This window comes from Argopecten irradians, chromosome 4, assembly GCF_041381155.1.
Source record: "Argopecten irradians isolate NY chromosome 4, Ai_NY, whole genome shotgun sequence".
Classification (NCBI taxonomy): Eukaryota; Metazoa; Mollusca; class Bivalvia; order Pectinida; family Pectinidae; genus Argopecten; species Argopecten irradians.
Window position 1 is genome coordinate 19,994,728 of NC_091137.1, and position 20,922 is coordinate 20,015,649.

Here is a 20,922-nt window from a genome sequence, read left to right on the forward strand (position 1 = left end):
TAACAGATTTAATAGATAATTACGCTAAAATTCTAAAAGGTTATTTTATATGGAGAATCACATAATCCAAGAAGTCATATCTCTAGATGGCATTATTGTGAATGTTTAACAGAGTAGTTAGCTCATTAGGACTTTAATGGCGTCCAATTATTACAGAGTTACAAAGTATAACATTAATGCCGTGTGAATGACCACTGAACAATTTCTCAGTAAAATGTTTGTCTGTTTCTGTGATTAGGGGTGGACATCTACTTCTCGTCCAGTGACCAGACTTTTATTGTGGATGTTAGTAAGAACAATGGTTCTCACAGTATCAAGCTCGACCCCTCCCTGGCCACGGATATGACATTCCCGAACCCACACGATGTCCAGCATGGCGGGCGTCACAGACGAAGCGTGCAGAATAGTTCGTCACACAGATGGCACGACGTGATTGAACTGAAGGCTAATGATTTTCACACATACCACACAGTAAAGATGACCCACACAATCCTCATCATCCAGAATGTCCAGTCTCGTGTGGTTATAACACTGCCCCTGGAGTTGGGACTCAAGACTTCCAAGTTTTATGTGGTTATGCGCGGACGTGGTGGTCCAACATCAAACGAGACTTATGGAAACCTTTACTTCAGACAGGACCAGACACATATAGATCTGTTTGTTTTTTTCTCAGTGTTTTTCTCTAGTTTTTTCCTATTTCTTGCCATGTGTGTGTTGCTATGGAAACTCAAGCAAGCAATTGATGCTCAGAGGAGTAGACGTGAACGAGCTAAAGAGATGATGCATATGGCATCACGTCCTTTTGCTCGTGTTCTTATTCTTATTGAACCCGAACCCATGCCTTTTGTGTCAACGCCGTTGCCTCGGCGAACAAAATATATGAAGTTATCTAATCGTACAACGGGGTTGGCCCTGACCCCTGTAGAGACTTTACAGGTTCCTTTCCAGCCCATGGCTAAGGAGGAACACCCGTTTGATGTTGTTGCCATGGCGATTGAGCCTACAGATGATGGTATATCTGCTGTAAGGACACTTATGTTCCAGATGCCCGGTGGACCGACAGTTCCCACCAAACTCTGTCTAGGATCTACCCTGACATTAAGTGTTCGAGCGGCCATGATGGGAATGAAAGTGTCGTCACGACGACGACCTAGTTCCACGGTCTGTTGACACAGGTGTATATAATTGTGATGACTAAGTCATTGATATTGTAGCTAGTAGTGAATTTTTTTCATGCATTTGAATTTTGAATTCACTTTACATAATATGTATTGCCAACATCTAGAATTGAATGAAATGTTGAATGTTTTGTGATCATACTATACCCTATACAAGTCCTCATAACAATCGTTTATGTAATATAACCCAGCGGTATTTCTTGTCTTTTTATATAAATATATATACATACATTTTTCCCTCTAACTATCATAATAGCTGTGTATATAAAACTTTTTTGAATTGGAAAAGAATGTAATCAAATGGAAGGAGAATGTGGTTATAAAACTTTTCCAAGGGAAATTATTTATTCCAAGATCTGAAGTAGTTAGCTTGTAAAATCTGTATATTCTCTAGATCTAATTCTCTGTCATATACTCTCTAAACTTATATGTAACCTATCTCTAGATATATATATGTATATATGTATTTCTGAGTGTTAAACATCATGGTGACTACATAATTGTCCTCTATCTAAATATCTATATTAACTTTGTATTAACTGTATATGTGTTAATTGGTTGTCTCAATGCAAGTCTATGAACCCATCAGAAATGTATGCTTTAGAGATGGATCTATTCACAGATATTATTTTAACTTGTTGTTTTAGCCCGATGTTTTGTTAATGATACCAAGTATTACTAAGTTTGATTGTTATTACTGGTGGGTTTTGTTTACAGTGAAGATTCTAGCATTATCAGCAGAATTTAAGTTTTCTGTGTGTTTTATCACTGAATGTTTTGTACTTATTGTTAATTTGTTTTAATGTGTTTGATTGTATGTGTGTATAGTATGAGTGACAATTGTATGTGTGTATAGTATGAGTGACGATTGTATGTGTGTATAGTATGAATGACGATTGTATGTGTGTATAGTATGAATGACGATTGTATGTGTGTATAGTATGAGTGACGATTGTATGTGTATAATATGAATGACGATTGTATGTGTGTATAGTATGAGTGACGATTGTATGTGTGTATAGTATGAATGACGATTATATGTGTGTATAGTATGAATGACGATTGTATGTGTGTATAGTATGAATGACCATTATATATGTGTGTATAGTATGAGTGACGATTGTATGTATGGATTGTGAATGTGATGCATTTAAGTACTGATGAATGTGATGAATACATGGTGTGGATAGCTGTGAATTTGATAAATGCATGCCATGTGTGCTTGAGACTTGATGAATATTTGTGAATTTGTTGAATACCTGTGCATTTGATGAATGCTTGTGAATTTGTTGAATATCTGAGACTTTGATGAATACATGTTTTTGATATAGATCATTGTGATCGATGAATACATGGTGTGGATACTCGAGACTTTGATGAACACAGGATACAGTTAAATGTGATGGATACTTGTGCCAGTCTTATTAAAAATTGTGTTCTTTACAGAGTAATTACCCAATTGATGAAACCTCTCTCGATATTCAATACACTGTAGTATTATTTTTGTGTTTTTTCATCACTGTCCTAGGAAAGACTTGATATTTACACTATTTTGAAAAGGAACATTTCCTGGTAAGATCTGAGAAGTTGATTATGATCTAGACCTGTAAATGTACATTATAATTATAAGAAAATCAAAATATGATGAAGAAAGAAAAACAATTATGTAGTTTAGCACTCAGCCTCCACATTTTGTCATTGGTTTTGATACTGAAGACTGTATGTGACAGAGTGAGCCTGGGAGATGTCACTGATTAATGTTGTTATGGGTGAACATGTATCATTTAGTGTTTTTTGTTTTGTTTTATTGATCTAGTTGATCAGTTATATATTTGTTGTAGGTCACTGTAAGTACTTAATTTTTGTGAATATATCTTAAATTACAGTATAACCAGATCTTAAAGCAGAATTGGCTGCATGCTTTGTGTACTTGTACGACAGTCTTACTAATGAAGGCTAAACGTGTAAAAACGAGAACATGTTTTCTGATTCAGCTGGTATTGTTGATCAATTCCCTTCAGTGTGTTATGGTGTTCTCGTATCTTGTAAGTGTTCATAAGTGTTACTATTCCATGTTATACTGATTCATCCTTTCTGATAAATGCCGTATTGTTGATGTGAATTCTAGTCATTGATCTATGATCTGTATGTTTTTGTAAGACTTTTGTATTAATATTGTGTTACGGTTTGACAGAAGATCTACAAATGTAAATATTTGTATAGTTCTCCACATATAATCATGAATAATGCTTGTAGTCATGGTCACGCTACTGAAATTAATGTGAACATTGGCTTATGTACATGTAACTCTGTCAGCCATTATGGACCATATATGACTTCAGTCAGCCACTGTGGACTATGACTTGGTCAGTCTAAGTGGACATAAAGGCCATTGGTCATCCCATGTGGACAACGATTACGTTGACAATGATTGGATGGCAGCTTAGTCATGGATTTGAACTGTGAATCAAGTGTAGATCATGACTGTGGAAATGGACATACAATGTAATTTGTAAATATGCTTGAGGACTCAGGTATCCATGTGGATGATCAGTCCATGTGAAAAGCAACTCTGTCATGTAAGTCCTCTGTGTATGATAATTAGGTCGTCTATTTGGATAGTGACTTGGTCATCTATTTGATGGTAACTCAGTCATCAATTTGGATGGTGACTCAGTCATCCATATGAAAGGTGACTCCTCAGTTGTCCATATGGATGGTGACTCAGTCGTCCATAAGAGTGGTGACTCAGTCGTCCATTTGGATGGTGATTCAGTCGTCCATTTGGATGGTGACTCAGTCGTCCATTTGGATGGTGACTCAGTTCGTCCATTTGGATGGTGACTCAGTCGTCCATTTGGATGGTGACTCAGTCGTCCATTTGGATGGTGACTCATTGGATGGTACTCGTTGTCCATTTGGATGGTGACTCAGTCGTCCATTTGGATGGTGACTCAGTTGTCCATTTGGATGGTGACTCAGTCGTCCATTTGGATGGTGACTCAGTCGTCCATATGGATGTTGACTCAGTCGTCCATTTGGATGGTAACTCGATGGTCCATTTGGATGGTGACTCAGTCGTCCATTTGGATGGTGACTCAGTTGTCCATTTGGATGGTGACTCGAGCGTCCATTTGGATGGTGACTCAGTCGTCTATTTGGATGGTAACTCAGTCGTTCCATTTGGATGGTGACTCAGTCGTCTATTTGGATGGTGACTCAGTCGTCCATTTGGATGGGATCAGTCGTCCATATTTGGATGGTGACTCAGTCGTCCATTTGGATGGTGACTCAGTCGTCCATTTGGATGGTGACTCAGTCGTCCATTTGGATGGTGACTCAGTCGTCCATTTGGATGGTGACTCAGTCGTCCATTTGGATGGTGACTCAGTCGTCTATTTGGATGGTGACTCAGTCGTCCATTTGGATGGTGACTCAGTCGTCCATATGGATGGTGACTCAGTCGTCCATTTGGATGGTGACTCAGTCGTCCATTTGGATGGTGACTCAGTCATTGTGTACTCATTTGGATGGTGACTCAGTCGTCCATTTGGATGGTGACTCAGTCGTCCATTTGGATGGTGACTCAGTCGTCCATTTGGATGGTGACTCAGTCGTCCATTTGGATGGTGACTCAGTCGTCTCCATTTGGATGGTGACTCAGTCGTCCATTTGGATGGTGACTCAGTCGTCCATTTGGATGGTGACTCAGTCGTCCATTTGGATGGTGACTCAGTCGTCCATTTGGATGGTGACTCAGTTGTCCATTTGGATGGTGACTCAGTCGTCCATTTGGATGGTGACTCAGCGTCCATTTGGATGGTGACTCAGTCGTCCATTTGGATGGTGACTCAGTTGTCCATTTGGATGGTGACTCAGTCGTCCATTTGGATGGTGACTCAGTTGTCCATTTGGATGGTGACTCAGTCGTCCATTTGGATGGTGACTCAGTTCGTCCATTTGGATGTGACTTAGACTCGTCCGTTCATTGATGATGTGACTCAGTCGTCCATTTGGATGGTGACTTCATGGGTCACTCGGTCGTCTGTCCATTTGGACGGTGGATCAGTCATCATATTGACGGTGACTCAGTTGTCCATTTGGATGGTGATTCAGCTGTCTATTTAGAAAGTGACTCAGTCGTCCATTTGGATGGTGACTCAGTCGTCCATATGGATGGTGACTCAGTCGTCTATTTGGATGGTAACTCAATTGTTCATTTGATGATGGATCAGTTGTCCATTTGGATGGTGACTCAGTCGTCCATATAGATGGTGACTCAGTCGTCCATATGGATGGTGACTCAGTCGTCCATATAGATGGTGATCATGACTCGGTCAGTCTATGTACACTATGGCTGGGTTTAGTGATGTTGACTTTGGCTCCAGGGAAACTTGTCATTAAGAAGCCAATAGAGGGAAGAGTGCAATTCTTTTGTTATTGTCACAATTGCAAGAAATCCTGATAATAGTGACAAAGTAAATGTCACTTAATCTTTCTTTTAGCCAAAGCTTTTGTATTTTATTTGCCATACAATGTACATAACATGCTGACTTGTAGATAAATGATGTTTTAATAAGATGCAGCTTGGCGGGCCACAAGCATAATCAAGGGCTTTTAGTGTACATTGTATTTCTGTATCTAGTAGAAGGGGAGGGGGCATTTGTATACAGTTTGTGATATCTCACAGTGCTAATCATTTCAGTACTTAAGTGTTATAAGGAGAAATTATAACAAATGATACTTTAATGTATCAAAATGTCACATAATATATATTAAATAATGTGGACTTTGATGTCATATGCACAATGAATAATTTAACTTCAACAATGTTTCTGTTCTTCATTTTAGCCATATATTGACAATGTTAAAGTATGTTGCATTGGCGTTCTGTAAAAGGATATGGTCAGATCCTCTAAAGTCGGTTTAATACATTAAGGTGAAGACTCTTTATTGGCTATATTGACCTGGGTAAAGGCATAGTCCAAGTTGTGGGAGTAGACCCTATGCTATTGGATATATTGGCCTGGGTAAAGGTATAGCCCGTGTGGGTGTGGCCTATATGTTATGGGGTAAAAGACAAACCCCGATTTGTTGACATGGCCCTTTGTGACAGCCCTGTATGTAGCGCAGTATTACAGTATAACTAGCTGTCCTATCTTTGTGTGGTGAGGAGCATGTCATCATCATGCACTTGGCAATGCAATAAAGTCATTAATTTTACATTCTAGTTTGTTGTGTCTAATGCAAATGATTAAATAATCTTCTACCATTCATTGATTTGTCATTGGTTTCAGTCAACCCTAAGGTATGACAGATTTTGTGTACAAATCTTTCGAGCAGGTAGTACTGATAAAACAATTCATGACATAATGAATTCAAGCAGTATAATAACGATGTACATAGTGAATAATGTCATTAACTTTGATGTGTGGGTAATGGATCCATGATCTTGTCACAGTGAAATATTTCTCCTGATAGCTCATCTTTGTCTTATGGGAGTAAAGTAATCATTCCCTACCTTGGGGATGTGACAACAAAATCTGTATCCTAGAGGGGGAGGGGAGGAGGGTCATAGTCATGAGAAACTCATTAATTGTATCAATAACTTTTATTAACGTTGTAGATTCTACCAACTTCAATGTATTACACACTCTTCACACAACTCTCAACCCATCAATGATCCAAACTCACAGCTCACTAAATACAGTAACTGGAATGAAAACCATATTAGACCCAAGAAGTGTCCAGGGCGTTAAAAAAACAAATGAAAATATATAAAGGTACTTACATAAATATTAAGACGAAATTATTGCAAACCTTTACAGTTTTGATAATTTTGGTCTTATGCAATTGAAATGAGGCCTCCAAGAGGGAAAGGACGCCTACGGGGACATGGACACTTATTGGGTCGAATACAGTATGTATTTTTTCTCTCTCAATTATTAGGAAATGGAAATTAAGTTTTAAAGGCTTTAGCTCAACAGTAAATATACTATAGAACCTCAAATAATTCAAAGACCCTGTTTAATTCAAAGCATTTTGTTGCTCCAAACTCAATTTGTCTTCACTAATATTTAAGTAAACTGAACTGGAATGCATGGATATGCCAAGTTAACAATGTTTTACCATATATGGAAAATGTAATTAATGTATTTAATGTTTACCATAAATACAAAGTTGAATATGGTCCCTGTCCGCAAACATTGACTAGGGTAGTTTATATTGGTCCTTTCAAATAAAATAATGTTTCTCAAAACTTCAATTATATCAGAATGAATTATCTACATACCATTAAATTAGTAACAACCAATTGTACGTACTGTATTTTATACTGGGAAACACTTAATCACCACAACAAATAAGAATGTGAGAACAAATATTTTCCATTGAAATTTAACTGTTGATATTAAGTTAGCTGCAATCACCATGATTTTGTAATCAGATACATCCACATTTATCATCAACCACATAATAGTACCGGAGTAATGAACACATCCTTCCATCACACAACTGTGATACGACAAGAGTTTAAGAGAGATCACAAATTTGTTTGGCAGTCTACACAGATAGGAATGTGAAAACAGATTTGACTTAAAACAATATCCCTACCCCTCCCTAATCTTCCAAAATAACATCAGCATGTCTAACACATCAGCCACCCTCCCACTCTGTGATAATAATGTCTACTACATGTAAACCTCCTCAGATTGTCATGGCTGACCAGTATTAGATATTTAATTTATCATCAAACGAAAACACATTACAGATATTGATAAATGATCAAATCTGATGATAAAATTCTGACTAGTATCATAACTCTACAAGATACAAGGTTGAGCACATGAAATGATGACATCATAGTTACTAGGATACCCATGTACTACACGGTGTTAACACATGTACTGAACACACAAAATGTGATGACATCACAGGAATTTACGGTGGGTGATTTATGCCATTTCGTCTTTTCGTCTTTTTGCCCGAAAAGACGAAAATTAACAAACCTTTAATTTCGTCTTTTCGGCCCAAAAAGACGAAAATTAACAAACCTTAATTTTCGTCTTTTCGCCCCGAAAAGACGAAAATTAACAAACCTTAAATTTCGTCTTTTCGCCTTTTCGCTCCGAAAAATTACAAATTTCAGATATACTTTGTCATCTTTCATATACGACGAGATTATAATGTAATTTCTAATGTACAATTATGATGAAGACCATGTCATGTATGTAGTCAAAATGTCTTTTCAAATAATATACAGTACATTGTACCTACTGATTGACTGTTATAATTGAATGTATTTGAGCAATTTCTTGGTACAAGTCCTTCCTTTAAACTCAAAGTCTTCACGAGTTGTCTTTCATAAAAATATCTTGTTAATAAGTTGATCCGTGGTTCAAACGCTTTCATATATTACCCGCCGACAACTTTTTTTTTCAAGTTGTGTAGGAGAGGCAACTCCTGTAAGTACTATCTTTAGCATCTTAAGTTCATTATGTCCCAACATATACACGGCAATGTTTTGATAAGCGTAATTGCTAAATTGGGCGATTAGAACACAAAAAATAAGATATTAATGAATTTTAGAAAATGTATCAATCACGCTAAAAGATTTGCGGAATGATGAATCTGTTAGTGGCACGTGGCATATGCCACCTGTGAGAAATCTACGTAACTGCTGTAAACACACATGTTGACTTATGTTTTAAAACTTCTAATCTTAGTTATTGAAGAAGATACTTGTAATACTATCAATTTATAAATTGATTGTTATCATAAACTGCTTTGATGCTTCCATATTGAACAATTAAGTCAATATTAAGATAAAAAGATTTCAAAATGACTTCCACACCTGACCGGAGGACGAAAAGAAGAAAATTAAGGTTTGTTAATTTTCGTCTTTTCGGGGCGAAAAGACTAAAAGACGAAAATTAAGGTTTGATAATTTTCGTCTTTTCGGGCAGAAAAGACAAAAAGACGAGATTTTTGAAGGCAAAAAACCGAGAAATAAAGTCACTAATTAGCGTGTATCACTTTCATCTTTTCGTGTTTGAGTTTTCGTCTTTTCGCCGCGAAAAGACAAAATTTCTTAATTTTTGACAAAAAGAAGAAATGGCACAAATCAGCCACCGTAGGTATTGACTACACAGGATATGGTGATATCATAGCTGCTGACTACACAGAATGTGATGACATCATTGCTATTCACTATACAAAATGTGATTACATCATAGCTACTGACCATACAGAATGTGATGACATCATAGCTACTGAACAAAGAGTGTGATTACATCATAGCTATTCACTACACAAATTGTGATGACATCATAGCTACTGACCATACAGAATGTGATGACATCATAGCTACAGAACACAGAATGTGATGACATCATAGATATTGTAGAATTTATGACATCATAATTAATGAACACAGAATCTAATGATCACTCTTACATCACATGCTTATTTGATGATACAAAGCTATATGGTTACACAGAACATTATCATACACAATCACAATGCTACACCAAACTCTCATGCTTGAATGTAAAATGGAGACAATGCAACCACAATCACACTGTACCTCACAAACTCACTCATTCATCCAAGATGGTGGAAGTGAGACAAAAATATCACAAAATTGGAATTCATATCATGGATCCTATAAAACAAGACTTAGTTCATCTTGGTCGAATTTTCTCGTAGTGGAAATTGTTTCCCTTTTCCACATACTCTCCATTAATCACATCAAATGTTGATTGTTTTACGAAGTGGAACTGTTCCTGTACAAAGTTATAAAAGTCCTGCTCCATGCGCCAGATATGTGACTGACGAACCTTGGCTATGGAGGACTGTTTTGGCACTATCTTGTTGGCTGTACGGCGTAGGTGGGACCTCCGCCCTGAAAATATAATCCAATGCATTCTTTCTTTAATTCATAATGAATAAGTCTATGTCCATTTCTATAAAGTATACTTACCGGTGATTTCAGTATATTGAATTTCATCGAATGTAACATCAAATTGATAATCATGAAGTCATAGTTTCTACAATTTATTGATTGTGCAACAAGTATTATTACAAAAGACCAACTTTTCCAGTCCTAAGAAAATGTTTATAGAAACTGAGTGATGCTTCTAACACACAAACACCAGATTAAGAAGCTTTTTAGCCCACCATCATGAGATGATGGGCTATTCAAATCGCCTTTTGCCATGGTCCGTCCGTCCGTCCATTAACAATTCTTGTTACCGCTATTTCTCAGAAAGTGCCTAAGGGATCTTTTTCAAATTTCATATGTAGGTTCCCCTAGGGCGCTATTATGCATATTGCATTTTGGGATCTATCGGTCAACAAGATGGCCGCCAGGTAGCCATCTTGGATTTTGATAGTTAAAGTTTGTTTAACGCTATTTCTCAGAAAGTACTGAAGGGATCTTTCTCAAATTTCATATGTAGGTTCCCCTAGGGCCTTAGTTGTGCATATTGCATTTTAGTTAAAGTTAAAGTTTGTTACCTTTATTTCTCAGAGAGTACTGAATGGATCTGTCTCAAATTTCAAATGTAGGTTCCCCTAGGGCCCTAGTTGTGCTAGATGCATTTTGTGACCGATCAGTCAACCAGATGGCCGCCAGGCAGCGATCTTTGATTTTGATTGTTAAAGTTTGTTGTAGTTATTTCTCAGAAAGTACCTAAGGGATCTTTTTCAAATTTCATATGTAGGTTCCCCTAGGGCCCTAGTTATGCATATTTCATTTTGGGATCAATATGTCAATGAGATGGACGCCAGGCAGCCATCTAGGATTTTGATTGGTTCAAAGATTGTTATAGCTCTTCCTCAATCAAAGTACTGAAATTTTATATGTAGTATGTTTGAAAAAGTTTGAAGTCATAAAATGCTTCAGCTTTTGAGCGTATAAGAAGAGGAACCAAAACTATTGATGTGTATGATTTTTATGCATTGCTATTTGAAGCATGGTTGCCAATTATTTGAATAGGCATTTGTAACTGCATTAGATAGCAACAACCTAACTAAAAATATGATCAGTTATCACTAGACCTACACATCAACAGCCTGCATGCAGAATGTTCAGCATTCACTTATGCTTCACTACTACCAAAAGTATGCTAACTTATTGTAAATCTGGGCCCAATTTCATGAACATCCTTAACTTAAAGGAATTCCTTAACTTAAATTTCCTCATAGAAAAGCTTTACAAAAGTTAAGGGAAACTCTTAAGTTAAGGAGCCTACCTTAAAATCTGTAATGGTTTCCTATGGAGAATTTTAAGTTAAGGAATTCCTAAAATTTAAGGAATGTTCGTGACACTGGGCCCTGTACTACACACATACTACATACCTAAACTGTAAAGTTTGACTGCTCCACGAAAGTACCGCGGTAAAACAGCTTCAAGTACAGTGAGGAAATCTCCAAGCTCCTCAGTGACCCCGACTAATAGGTAATTCTGTATTACACTAAGTTTGGCCTTCTCCAAAGCCCAATTACTACCAGGATTCCTGTAACCAAAGACAACAATTTGATACTTTTATTTTACTGCCAAATAAATGCTCTTTTGAGAATGTATACTCAAATGAAAATGCATTTAATTCATGTCTTTGTTTATTAGGCTTTCATTCAGTACCTACACATGTGCATATTAAGTAAATTAAGTTTTACTAAACATATTTGTACCTGTAATGTACAGAAAACTCTGTAACTAGCTAATCATATGTAGACAGACATTTTGTTTTCTTCACTGACAAAATCATGATCAAACATTTGGCATCCTTGTTATATATCTCACCAACACTCGGCATCCTGTCCACAGAAGAAAGGGATCTGCAGCCACAGGTGTTCAGCATCACAGTCACTGCCTTCTTTCTCCACACACTCATCAAATGTCTGTAACAATCCAATATGTACAGTTAAGAAGAGTTAGACACTAGCACAAAACCTCAACAATTACAATGTCAATTTTAATACAGAAATGTGACAGTACTCTGCCCTAACTACCAGAGAGTAGGAGAACTAATCCTTTAAAACAAGATTCTTCTCTAGGCACAGTGATTAGACCTCTTCATCCTCCTTTTTGTTTTGAGTGAACACAACTTTATCTCCTAAATATCATTTAGTATTTACAGAATGCTCATAAATGAAGATTCAACATTTACTATTGACATTTGGCCTGTCTGTGACCTTGGGTTCTGTCCTAATGGCCGACAAGACAATTCTACCAGGCATGGTTACCTGTACCTAGATATATTTGTCTTCAGAACTGAATTCCTGTGTCATTGTAGGGATAACCTTTAATCAATGAGAGTTGCAAAACCCCTACAAACCATGTATAGAACTGGAACCAGGAAATAACCACACAACACTGTGATATATGGTATTGAGTTACAATATTTTTCAGAAATCATTCCTTCTCTTCATACACATAGATTTGTTTACTTATTTATTTGGTTTTTATGATTTTACACTACATTTCATTAATTCGAATGATTAAGATACATGTTATTTCCCTTTCATGAAAGATTTCATTTGTAACTGCTAAATAACAACAAAATACACTTTGCCTCTGACCTTGAAATCAAGGTCAAGGTCAAGGTGATCTCATGGCAGCACAATGCACATCAGCATATCATACAACACAATATGATAGTGAGGAGACCTTGAACAAATCATTTATGATGTATGAAATAACAACGACATTTAAATGTTATAAAATGTCATTGATTTTTCTGAATGAAACACTACCTATCAAACCTTATCCCTATAGGGTAGCTTCACTGATACCAGGACTACAGAGGTCAATACAGTCAAAACTGACATCCACGATTACAAAAGTCACTCATTAAAATGGCTCCACAATGTTTCCCTGATAAAACTACTTATCTTTATGATTCTGTTTGGCTTTTATTATTACAATCAGGACATTAAGTAACTCTTGGTAGCAGTAAAATCCAATGAATGATACACACCATTGTAATACGAGGAACATAAATACTGACACACACTGTTATTGTTGTATCCTACTCAGCCTAATAGTATGGACTGTAACTACTATCAATGGAAATTAGGAAATCCCATCCCACCACTGTGAGGATTAGGAATTCTACCCTAACACTGTCAGGATTAGGAAATCCCATCCCACCACTGTCAGGATTAGGAAATTCCACCCCACCACTGTCAGGATTAGGAAATTCCACCCTAGCACTGTCAGGATTAGGAAATTCCACCCAACCACTGTCAGGATTAGGAAATCCTACCCTAGCACTGTCAGGATTAGGAAATCCCACCCCACCACTGTCAGGATTAGGAAATTCCACCCCACCACTGTCAGGATTAGGAAATTCCACCCAACCACTGTCAGGATTAGGAAATTCCACCCTAGCACTGTCAGGATTAGGAAATTCCACCCAACCACTGTCAGGATTAGGAAATCCTACCCTAGCACTGTCAGGATTAGGAAATCCCACCCCACCACTGTCAGGTCAGGATTAGGAAATTCCACCCCACCACTGTCAGGATTAGGAAATTCCACCCAACCACTGTCAGGATTAGGAAATTCCACCCAACCACTGTCAGGATTAGGAAATTCCACCCAACCACTGTCAGGATTAGGAAATCCTACCCTAGCACTGTCAGGATTAGGAAATTCCACCCAACCACTGTCAGGATTAGGAAATTCCACCCTAGCACTGTCAGGATTAGGAAATCCCACCCCACCACTGTCAGGATTAGGAAATCCCACCCTAGCACTGTCAGGATTAGGAAATCCCACCCCACCACTGTCAGGATTAGGAAATCCCACCCCACCACCGAGAGGATTAGGAAATTGCTGACAGAATTTGAACTTTGGGACACTTTAGTATCTAAATAGAGGGAAATCCCTCTTACTCAAGCCACAGTACTGTAAGTTTACAAAATCTCCACAATCAATACCTCATGGTCAATAGCCCCATTATCCCACTTTTCTATATAAAATAAATCCAAGGAAAGCTTTCCATAAATGTATCGGTTTTATAAGTCAAACTGAATTAGTGAAAGGCTTATAACATCTTAAACACAGGTTCTTCATAAGGAATTGTCTAGACTGAACATAAACACTGATAACTGTCTAGTATAAAAAAAACACCAATATTTATTGGTCTGGACTGGATTCTGGGTCAGACGTCAGCAATAGTTGTCCTCAGTGACCTGGGCCATTTTCAATATCTGTGACATGTACAGAAATCCTTATACAAGATCTACCATTGGGCTAAAAGTGTCATCTCCCTGTTAGTCAATACAGAAATATTCATATTAGGAACCTAGTCAGGTGTTAAACTGACCTTTCAATGTTAGGGACTCAGTCAGGTTTAACATTGGCCATTCCATGTTTGGAACCCTGTCAGGTGTAAAATAGGTCCTTCCATGTCTGGGATCCAGTCAGGTTTAAACTAGCCCTTCCATGTTAGATGTAAAACTGGCCTTTCCATGCTAGAGACCCAGTCAGGTATAAAACTGGCCCTTCTATATATGGAAAGGTCTTATTCATGTGTAAAACAGGCCCTTCAATGTTAGGAACCCAGTCAGGTGTAAAACTGGCCCTTCCATGTTCTTGAGCCAGTTAGGTGTAAAACTGGCCCTTCCATGTCAGGGACCCAGGTGTAAAACTTCCATGTCAGGTGTAAAACTGGCCCTTCCATGTTAGGGATCGAGTCAGTAAGGTGTAAAACTGGCCCTTCCATGTTAGGGATCCAGTCAAGTGTAAAACTGGCCCTTCCATGTCAGGAACCCAGTCAGGTGTAAAACTGGCCCTTCCATGTGAGGGATCGAGTCAGTCAGTTGTAAAACTGACCCTGCCATGTCAGGGATTCCAGCCAGGTGTAAAACTGGCCCTTCGATGTTAGGAGTCAGAAAGATGTAAAACAGGCTCTTCCATGTTAGTGACCTAATCAGGTGTAAAACTGGTCCTCATATTAGGGACTTAGTCAGTTGTAAACATGCCCTTCCATGTCAAGGAGTCTGTCAGGTGTAAAACTGGCCCTTCAATGTCAGGGACCCAGTCAGGTATAAAACTTGCCCTTCCATATATGTAAAGGACTAAGTCATGTGTAAAACAGGCCCTTCAATGTTAGGAACCTAGTCAGGTGTAAAACTTACCTTTCAATGTTAGGGAACCAGTCAGGTGTAAAACTGGCCCTTCCATGTTAGGGATAAAGTTAGTCAGGTGTAAAACTGGCCCTTCCATGTTAGGGATCCAGCCAGGTGTATAACTGTCCCTTCCATGTTAGGGAGTCAGAAAGATGTAAAACTGGCCCTTCCATGTTAGGGAGTCAGAAAGACGTAAAACAGGCCCTTCCATGTTAGGAACCCAGTCAGGTGTAAAACTGGCCCTTCAATGTTAGGGAGCAAGTCAGGTGTAAACCTTGCCCTTCCATGTTTGGGAGCCAGTCAGGTGTAATACTGGCCCTACCATGTTAGGGACCTAGTCAGGTGTAAAACTGGCCCTTCCATGTCAGGGATCCAGCCAGGTGTAAAACTGGCTCTTCCATGTCAGGGATTCCAGCCAGGTGTAAAACTGGCCCTTCCATGTTAGGAGCCAGAAAGATGTAAAACAGGCTCTTCCATGTTAGGGACCTAGTCAGGTGTAAAACTGGCCCTTCCATGCTAAGAAGTCAGTCAGGTGTAAAACAGGCCCTTCAATGTTAGGAACCCAATCAGGTGTAAAACTTGCCCTTCAATGTTAGGAACCCAGTCAGGTGTAAAACAGGCCCTTCAATGTTAGGAACCCAGTCAGGTGTACAACTTACCATTCAATGTTATAGGGACCCAGGCAGGTGTAAAACTGGCCCTTCCATGTTAGGGAGCCAGTTAGGTGTAAAACTGGCCTTTCATGTCAGGGATCCAGCCAGGTGTAAAACTGGCCCTTCCATGTTAGGGAGTCAGAAAGATGTAAAACAGGCTCTTCCATGATAGGAACATAGTCAGATGTAAAATTGGCCTTCTATGTTAGGGACCTAGTCAGGTGTTAAACTGGCCCTCCCATGTTAGGGATCCAGTCAGGTGTAAAACTGGCCTTTCCATGTTAGGGATCCAGTCAGGTGTAAAACTGGCCTTTCCATGTTAGGGAGTCAGTCAGCCAGCAAGGTGTAATACTGGCCCTTCCATGTTAGGGAGTCAGTCAGGTGTAAAACTGGCCCTAGCATGTTAGGGATCTAGCCAGGTGTAATACTTGCCCTTCCATGTTAGGGAGTCAGAAAAATGTAAAACAGGCTCCATGATGTTAGGAACCCAGTCAGGTGTAAAACTTGCCATTCCTTGTTAAGGAGTCTGTCAGGTGTAAAACTTGCCCTTCCATGTTAGGAAGCCTGTCAGGTGTAAAACTGGCCCTTGCATGTTAGGGATACAGCCAGGTGTAAAACTGGCCCTTCAATGTTAGGGAGTCACTAAGATGTAAAACAGGCTCTTCCATGGTAGGGACCCAGTCAGGTATAAAACTGGCCTTTCCATGTTAGGAACCCAGTCAGGTATAAAACTGGCCTTTCCATGTTAGGGACCCAGTCAGGTATAAAACTGGCCTTTCCATGTTAGGAACCCAGTCAGGTATAAAACTGGCCTTTCCATGTTAGGAACCCAGTCAGGTATAAAACTGGCCTTTCCATGTTAGGGAGCCATTCAGGTATAAAACTTGCCTTTCCATGTTAGAGAACCAGTCATGTTTAAAAACAGGCCTTTCCATTTTTAGGTATAAAACTTACCTTTCAATGTTATAGGGACCCAGGCAGGTGTAAAACTGGCCCTTCCATGTTAGGGAGACAGTTAGGTATAAAACTGGCCTTTCATGTCAGGGATCCAGCCAGGTGTAAAACTGGCCCTTCCATGTTAGGGAGTCAGAAAGATGTAAAACAGGCCTCTTCACATGTTAGGAATCAGTCGGGTGTAAAAGGGACTGTTTGATGAGGACCTAGTCAGGTGGGGGGGGGAAACTGGCCCCTTCCATTGTAAGTGATCCAGATAGGTGTAAATCTGGGCCCTTCATTAGTTGACGTCAGAAAGATAGTGATCATGTGCGCCTTCTATGGTTAACCTAGTCAGGTGAATATCTTGAACCATAGGTTCTTATCATTGGATAAACTTCTGGACCTACTCCATGTTAGGTTAGTCTCTCAAAAGTAATCTTACATGCCAGTCGATTGTGCTTCAATGTCAAGGACTGTCAGTTATTAAACGTATGCCCTTCAATGATCCAGGGACCCAGTCATGTATAAAGTTGCCTTCACATAATCAGAATTCTAAGTTTTTGCATCAAACACAGGCACATCCATGTTAGGGAACCTAGTCATGTATTACTTAGGGAACCATGATGGTGTAACAAACTAGGCCCTTCCATGTTAGGATAAAGTAAGCAGGTGTAAAAATGCCCATCCATGTTAGGGATCAGCCAGGTGTTATAACTGTCCCTTACATGTTAGGTGAGTCAGAAAGAAGTAAAAACTGCCCTACCATGTTAGGGAGTCAGTAAGAACGTAAAACAGGCACCCCATTCACACATGTTTATAGGGAATACACAAAGTACAGGTGTTAAATACTGGCCCTTCCAATGGAAGTTTTGCAAGTCAGGTGTAAACCTATGCCCTTCCATGTTTGGAGCCATGAGGTTTAATACTGGCCCCTACCATGGTTAGGGACCTAGTCAGTGTAGAACAGTGACCTTCATGTCAGGATCCAGCCAGGTGTAAAAACAGCTCTTCCATGTCAGGGGATTCCAGCCAGGTGTAAAACTGGCCCTTCCTTGTTCAGGTAACCAGAAAGATGTAAAACAGTCTCATCAAGTTACACAGACCTAGTCAGCGGTGTAATACCTGTCACATCCATGTTAAGAAGTCAGTCAGGTGGTAAAAACTTGCCCTTCCATGTTATGGTCCTAGTCAGGTGTAAAACTTGGCCCTTATATGTTAGGGACCCAGTCTGGTGTTTCCAACTGACCTTCAATGTTAGGCGAGCCATTCAGGTATCAAACTCCGCCCTTGTCCATGTTAGGAACCCAGTCTGGTAAAATAACTGGCCCTTCCATGTTATGGAACCCAGTCAGGTATAAAAACTGCCTTTTCCAGTAGGAACCCAGTCAGTGAAAACTGGCCTATTCCATGTTAGGAACCACAGTCAGGTATAAAACTGGCCTTCATGTTAGGGACCCTTCAGGTATAGAAACTCGGCCTTTCCATGTTAGGAACCCAGTCAGTATACAAACTAGGCCTTTCTATTGACAGCTCGGATTCAGCATCAACGCTCCTTGTCAGTAACTCAAAAACCTAACCAGACAAATAGGGAGGCTGTCACAATCCAATTAATGTTAGATTTGTCTATAATTTATCACCTTACAGGTAAACCAAACCATACATACCTCCCCACCTTAAAGGTAACCCAAACCATACATACTGGCCTTTCCATGTTGAGGGACTCATCCAGGAATAAAACTGGCCTTTCCCAGTTAGGAACCCAGTCAGGTAAAAAACTGGCCTTTCCATGTTAGGAACCCAGTCAGGTGTAAAACTGGCCTTTCCCCTCCTTACAGGTAAACAAACATACATACCTCCCACCTTAAATGTAACCAAAAACCTTATATACCTCACCCTTACAGGTATCCAAACCATACATACCTCCTCACCTTACAGTAAACCACACCATACCATACACTCACACCGTACAGGTAACCAAACCATATATACCAGTCCACACCTTAACAGGTAACCAAAACCATTCATACCTCCTCAACTTACTGGTAACCAAACCATACATAACCTCCCACCTTACAGGAACCGGTAACACTACATTCACTCCCTACCTTACAGGAATCAAATCCATACATACTCACCTCTTACAGGTATACCCAAACTCATACATACCTCCCCAACTTTACAGGTAACCAAACCATACAACCTTCCCCACTCTGTGACAGGAATACAAACAATACATATCCATCCCTACCATTCCGGTAACCATACCCCTACATACCATCCCCCACCTTTCAGGGTATACCAAACCATACATACCTCCCCACCTTACTAGGTTTAACCTAACCATCCATTCCTCCTTCCTCCTTACAGGTAAACATTACCAAACATACCTCCCCACCTTTACAGGTAACCAAACCATTACATACCATCCCCACGCTTACCCAGGTAAACCAAGACAAACCATACCTCCCCACCTTAACAGGTAACCAAACACTTACCGTTTACTCCCCAACGTACAATGTAACCCAAACCAGACTAATACCTCCCCAACCTTACAGGTCAACCAACGCATACCTTTCCTCCCCACTTACAGGTAACAATCCATACATTCCTCCCCACCGTACAGGTAACAGAAAAACCATACATACCTCCCCACCTAACAGGTAACGCAACCAAACATACCGTCCTTCCTCTCCTTCACTGGTATCCATACATACATACCTCCCCAACTTACAGGTAACCAAACCATACATACCTCCCCTCCTTACAGTAAAACAATCCAATACATACCTCGCCCTCCTAACATGTGTAAATCAAACACATTCTCATACTCCACCTCATTACAGGATAACCAACACCATACATTACCTCCCCACCCTTATAAAGGTAACCAAACAATACTTACCTTCCCTCCTTACAGGTAACCATACATTACATACCATTTCCCCCACCTACAGGTAACCATACCATACATACCTCCCCACCTTACAGGTAACCAAACCATTACATTCCTCCCCCACCTTAACAGGTAAACAAACCATACATACCTCCCCCACCTTTACATGTATACCTAAACCATAATATACCTACCAAAACCTTACAGGTAACCAAACCATACATACCCTCCTCACCTTACAGGTATACCAAACCAATACTTACGCTCCCCACCTTACAGGTAACCTAACCACACCTACATCCCCACCTCGTCACGGTATCCCCACCTTACAGTAACCAACCATACATACCTCCCCACCTTCTACAGCGTAAACAATACCATACTATACCTACCAACCTTGACTGGTAACATATCCATACATACCTCCCCACGCTTTCTGGTATACCAAACATACAGTAACATTCCCCCCACCTTACAGGTAACCAATCCATTACATACCTCCCCACCTTTACAGGTAACCCAAACCATACATATCTTCCCTCCTTACATGTAACCAACCATACAGACCTCCCAAACTTACATGTAAACAAACCGATACATACCTCCCCACCATGTACAGGTACCAAACCATACATACCTTCCCCACCTTACAGTAAACCAACCCATACAAACCTCCCAAACCTTACAGATAAGCCAAACCATACTTACCTCCCAACTTACAGTAACCAAACCATACATACCATCCCTCCTTAACAGGTAAGCAAAAACCATAACAATTCTCCCCGACCTTTACAGGTAACCCAAACATACATACCTTCCCACCTTACAGGTAAACAATCCTTATACAATACCCTCCCTACATTACAGGTAACCCAAACCATATACATACCTCCCACTTACAGGTAACCTACTCCATATATAACCTCCCCACCTTACAGGTAAGCCAACCATAACATATATCACTAACTTACAGTAACAAAACCACACATAACCGTCACAACCTTACTGGATAACAAAACCACACATACCTATCCGCCCACCTTTAACAGGTAACCCAAACCATACTATCTTTCGCTCCTTACAGGTAACCAAGACATACATAACACCCCCACCTTAACAGGTA

At 39.6% G+C, this 20,922-nt stretch overlaps 3 protein-coding genes across 3 annotated transcripts in view; 1 reads left to right on the forward strand and 2 right to left on the reverse strand.

The window, feature by feature from the left end:
• Positions 1–3,292, forward strand: part of LOC138320882 (multiple epidermal growth factor-like domains protein 8) — a 59,063-nt gene extending 55,771 nt beyond the window's left edge. Inside the window, exon 34 of the mRNA XM_069264169.1 lies at positions 239–3,292. Coding sequence (XP_069120270.1) covers positions 239–1,170 — 932 coding nt within the window. The 3' untranslated portion in view covers positions 1,171–3,292. The remainder of the gene's footprint in view (positions 1–238) is intronic.
• A 1,281-nt stretch (positions 3,293–4,573) lies between these two features.
• Positions 4,574–4,993, reverse strand: LOC138322148 (endoglucanase-like). Its single transcript, XM_069266202.1, has one exon. The coding sequence runs from the start codon at positions 4,991–4,993 to the stop codon at positions 4,574–4,576; it is 420 nt and encodes a 139-aa protein (XP_069122303.1).
• Positions 4,994–6,774: 1,781 nt separating this feature from the next.
• LOC138320884 (heparan sulfate 2-O-sulfotransferase 1-like) overlaps positions 6,775–20,922 on the reverse strand; it is an 82,147-nt gene continuing 67,999 nt past the window's right edge. The window contains exons 6-8 of the mRNA XM_069264170.1: positions 11,983–12,080; positions 11,538–11,695; positions 6,775–10,080 (exon numbers count right to left, since the gene is read on the reverse strand). Coding sequence (XP_069120271.1) covers positions 9,860–10,080; positions 11,538–11,695; positions 11,983–12,080 — 477 coding nt within the window. The 3' untranslated portion in view covers positions 6,775–9,859. The remainder of the gene's footprint in view (positions 10,081–11,537; positions 11,696–11,982; positions 12,081–20,922) is intronic.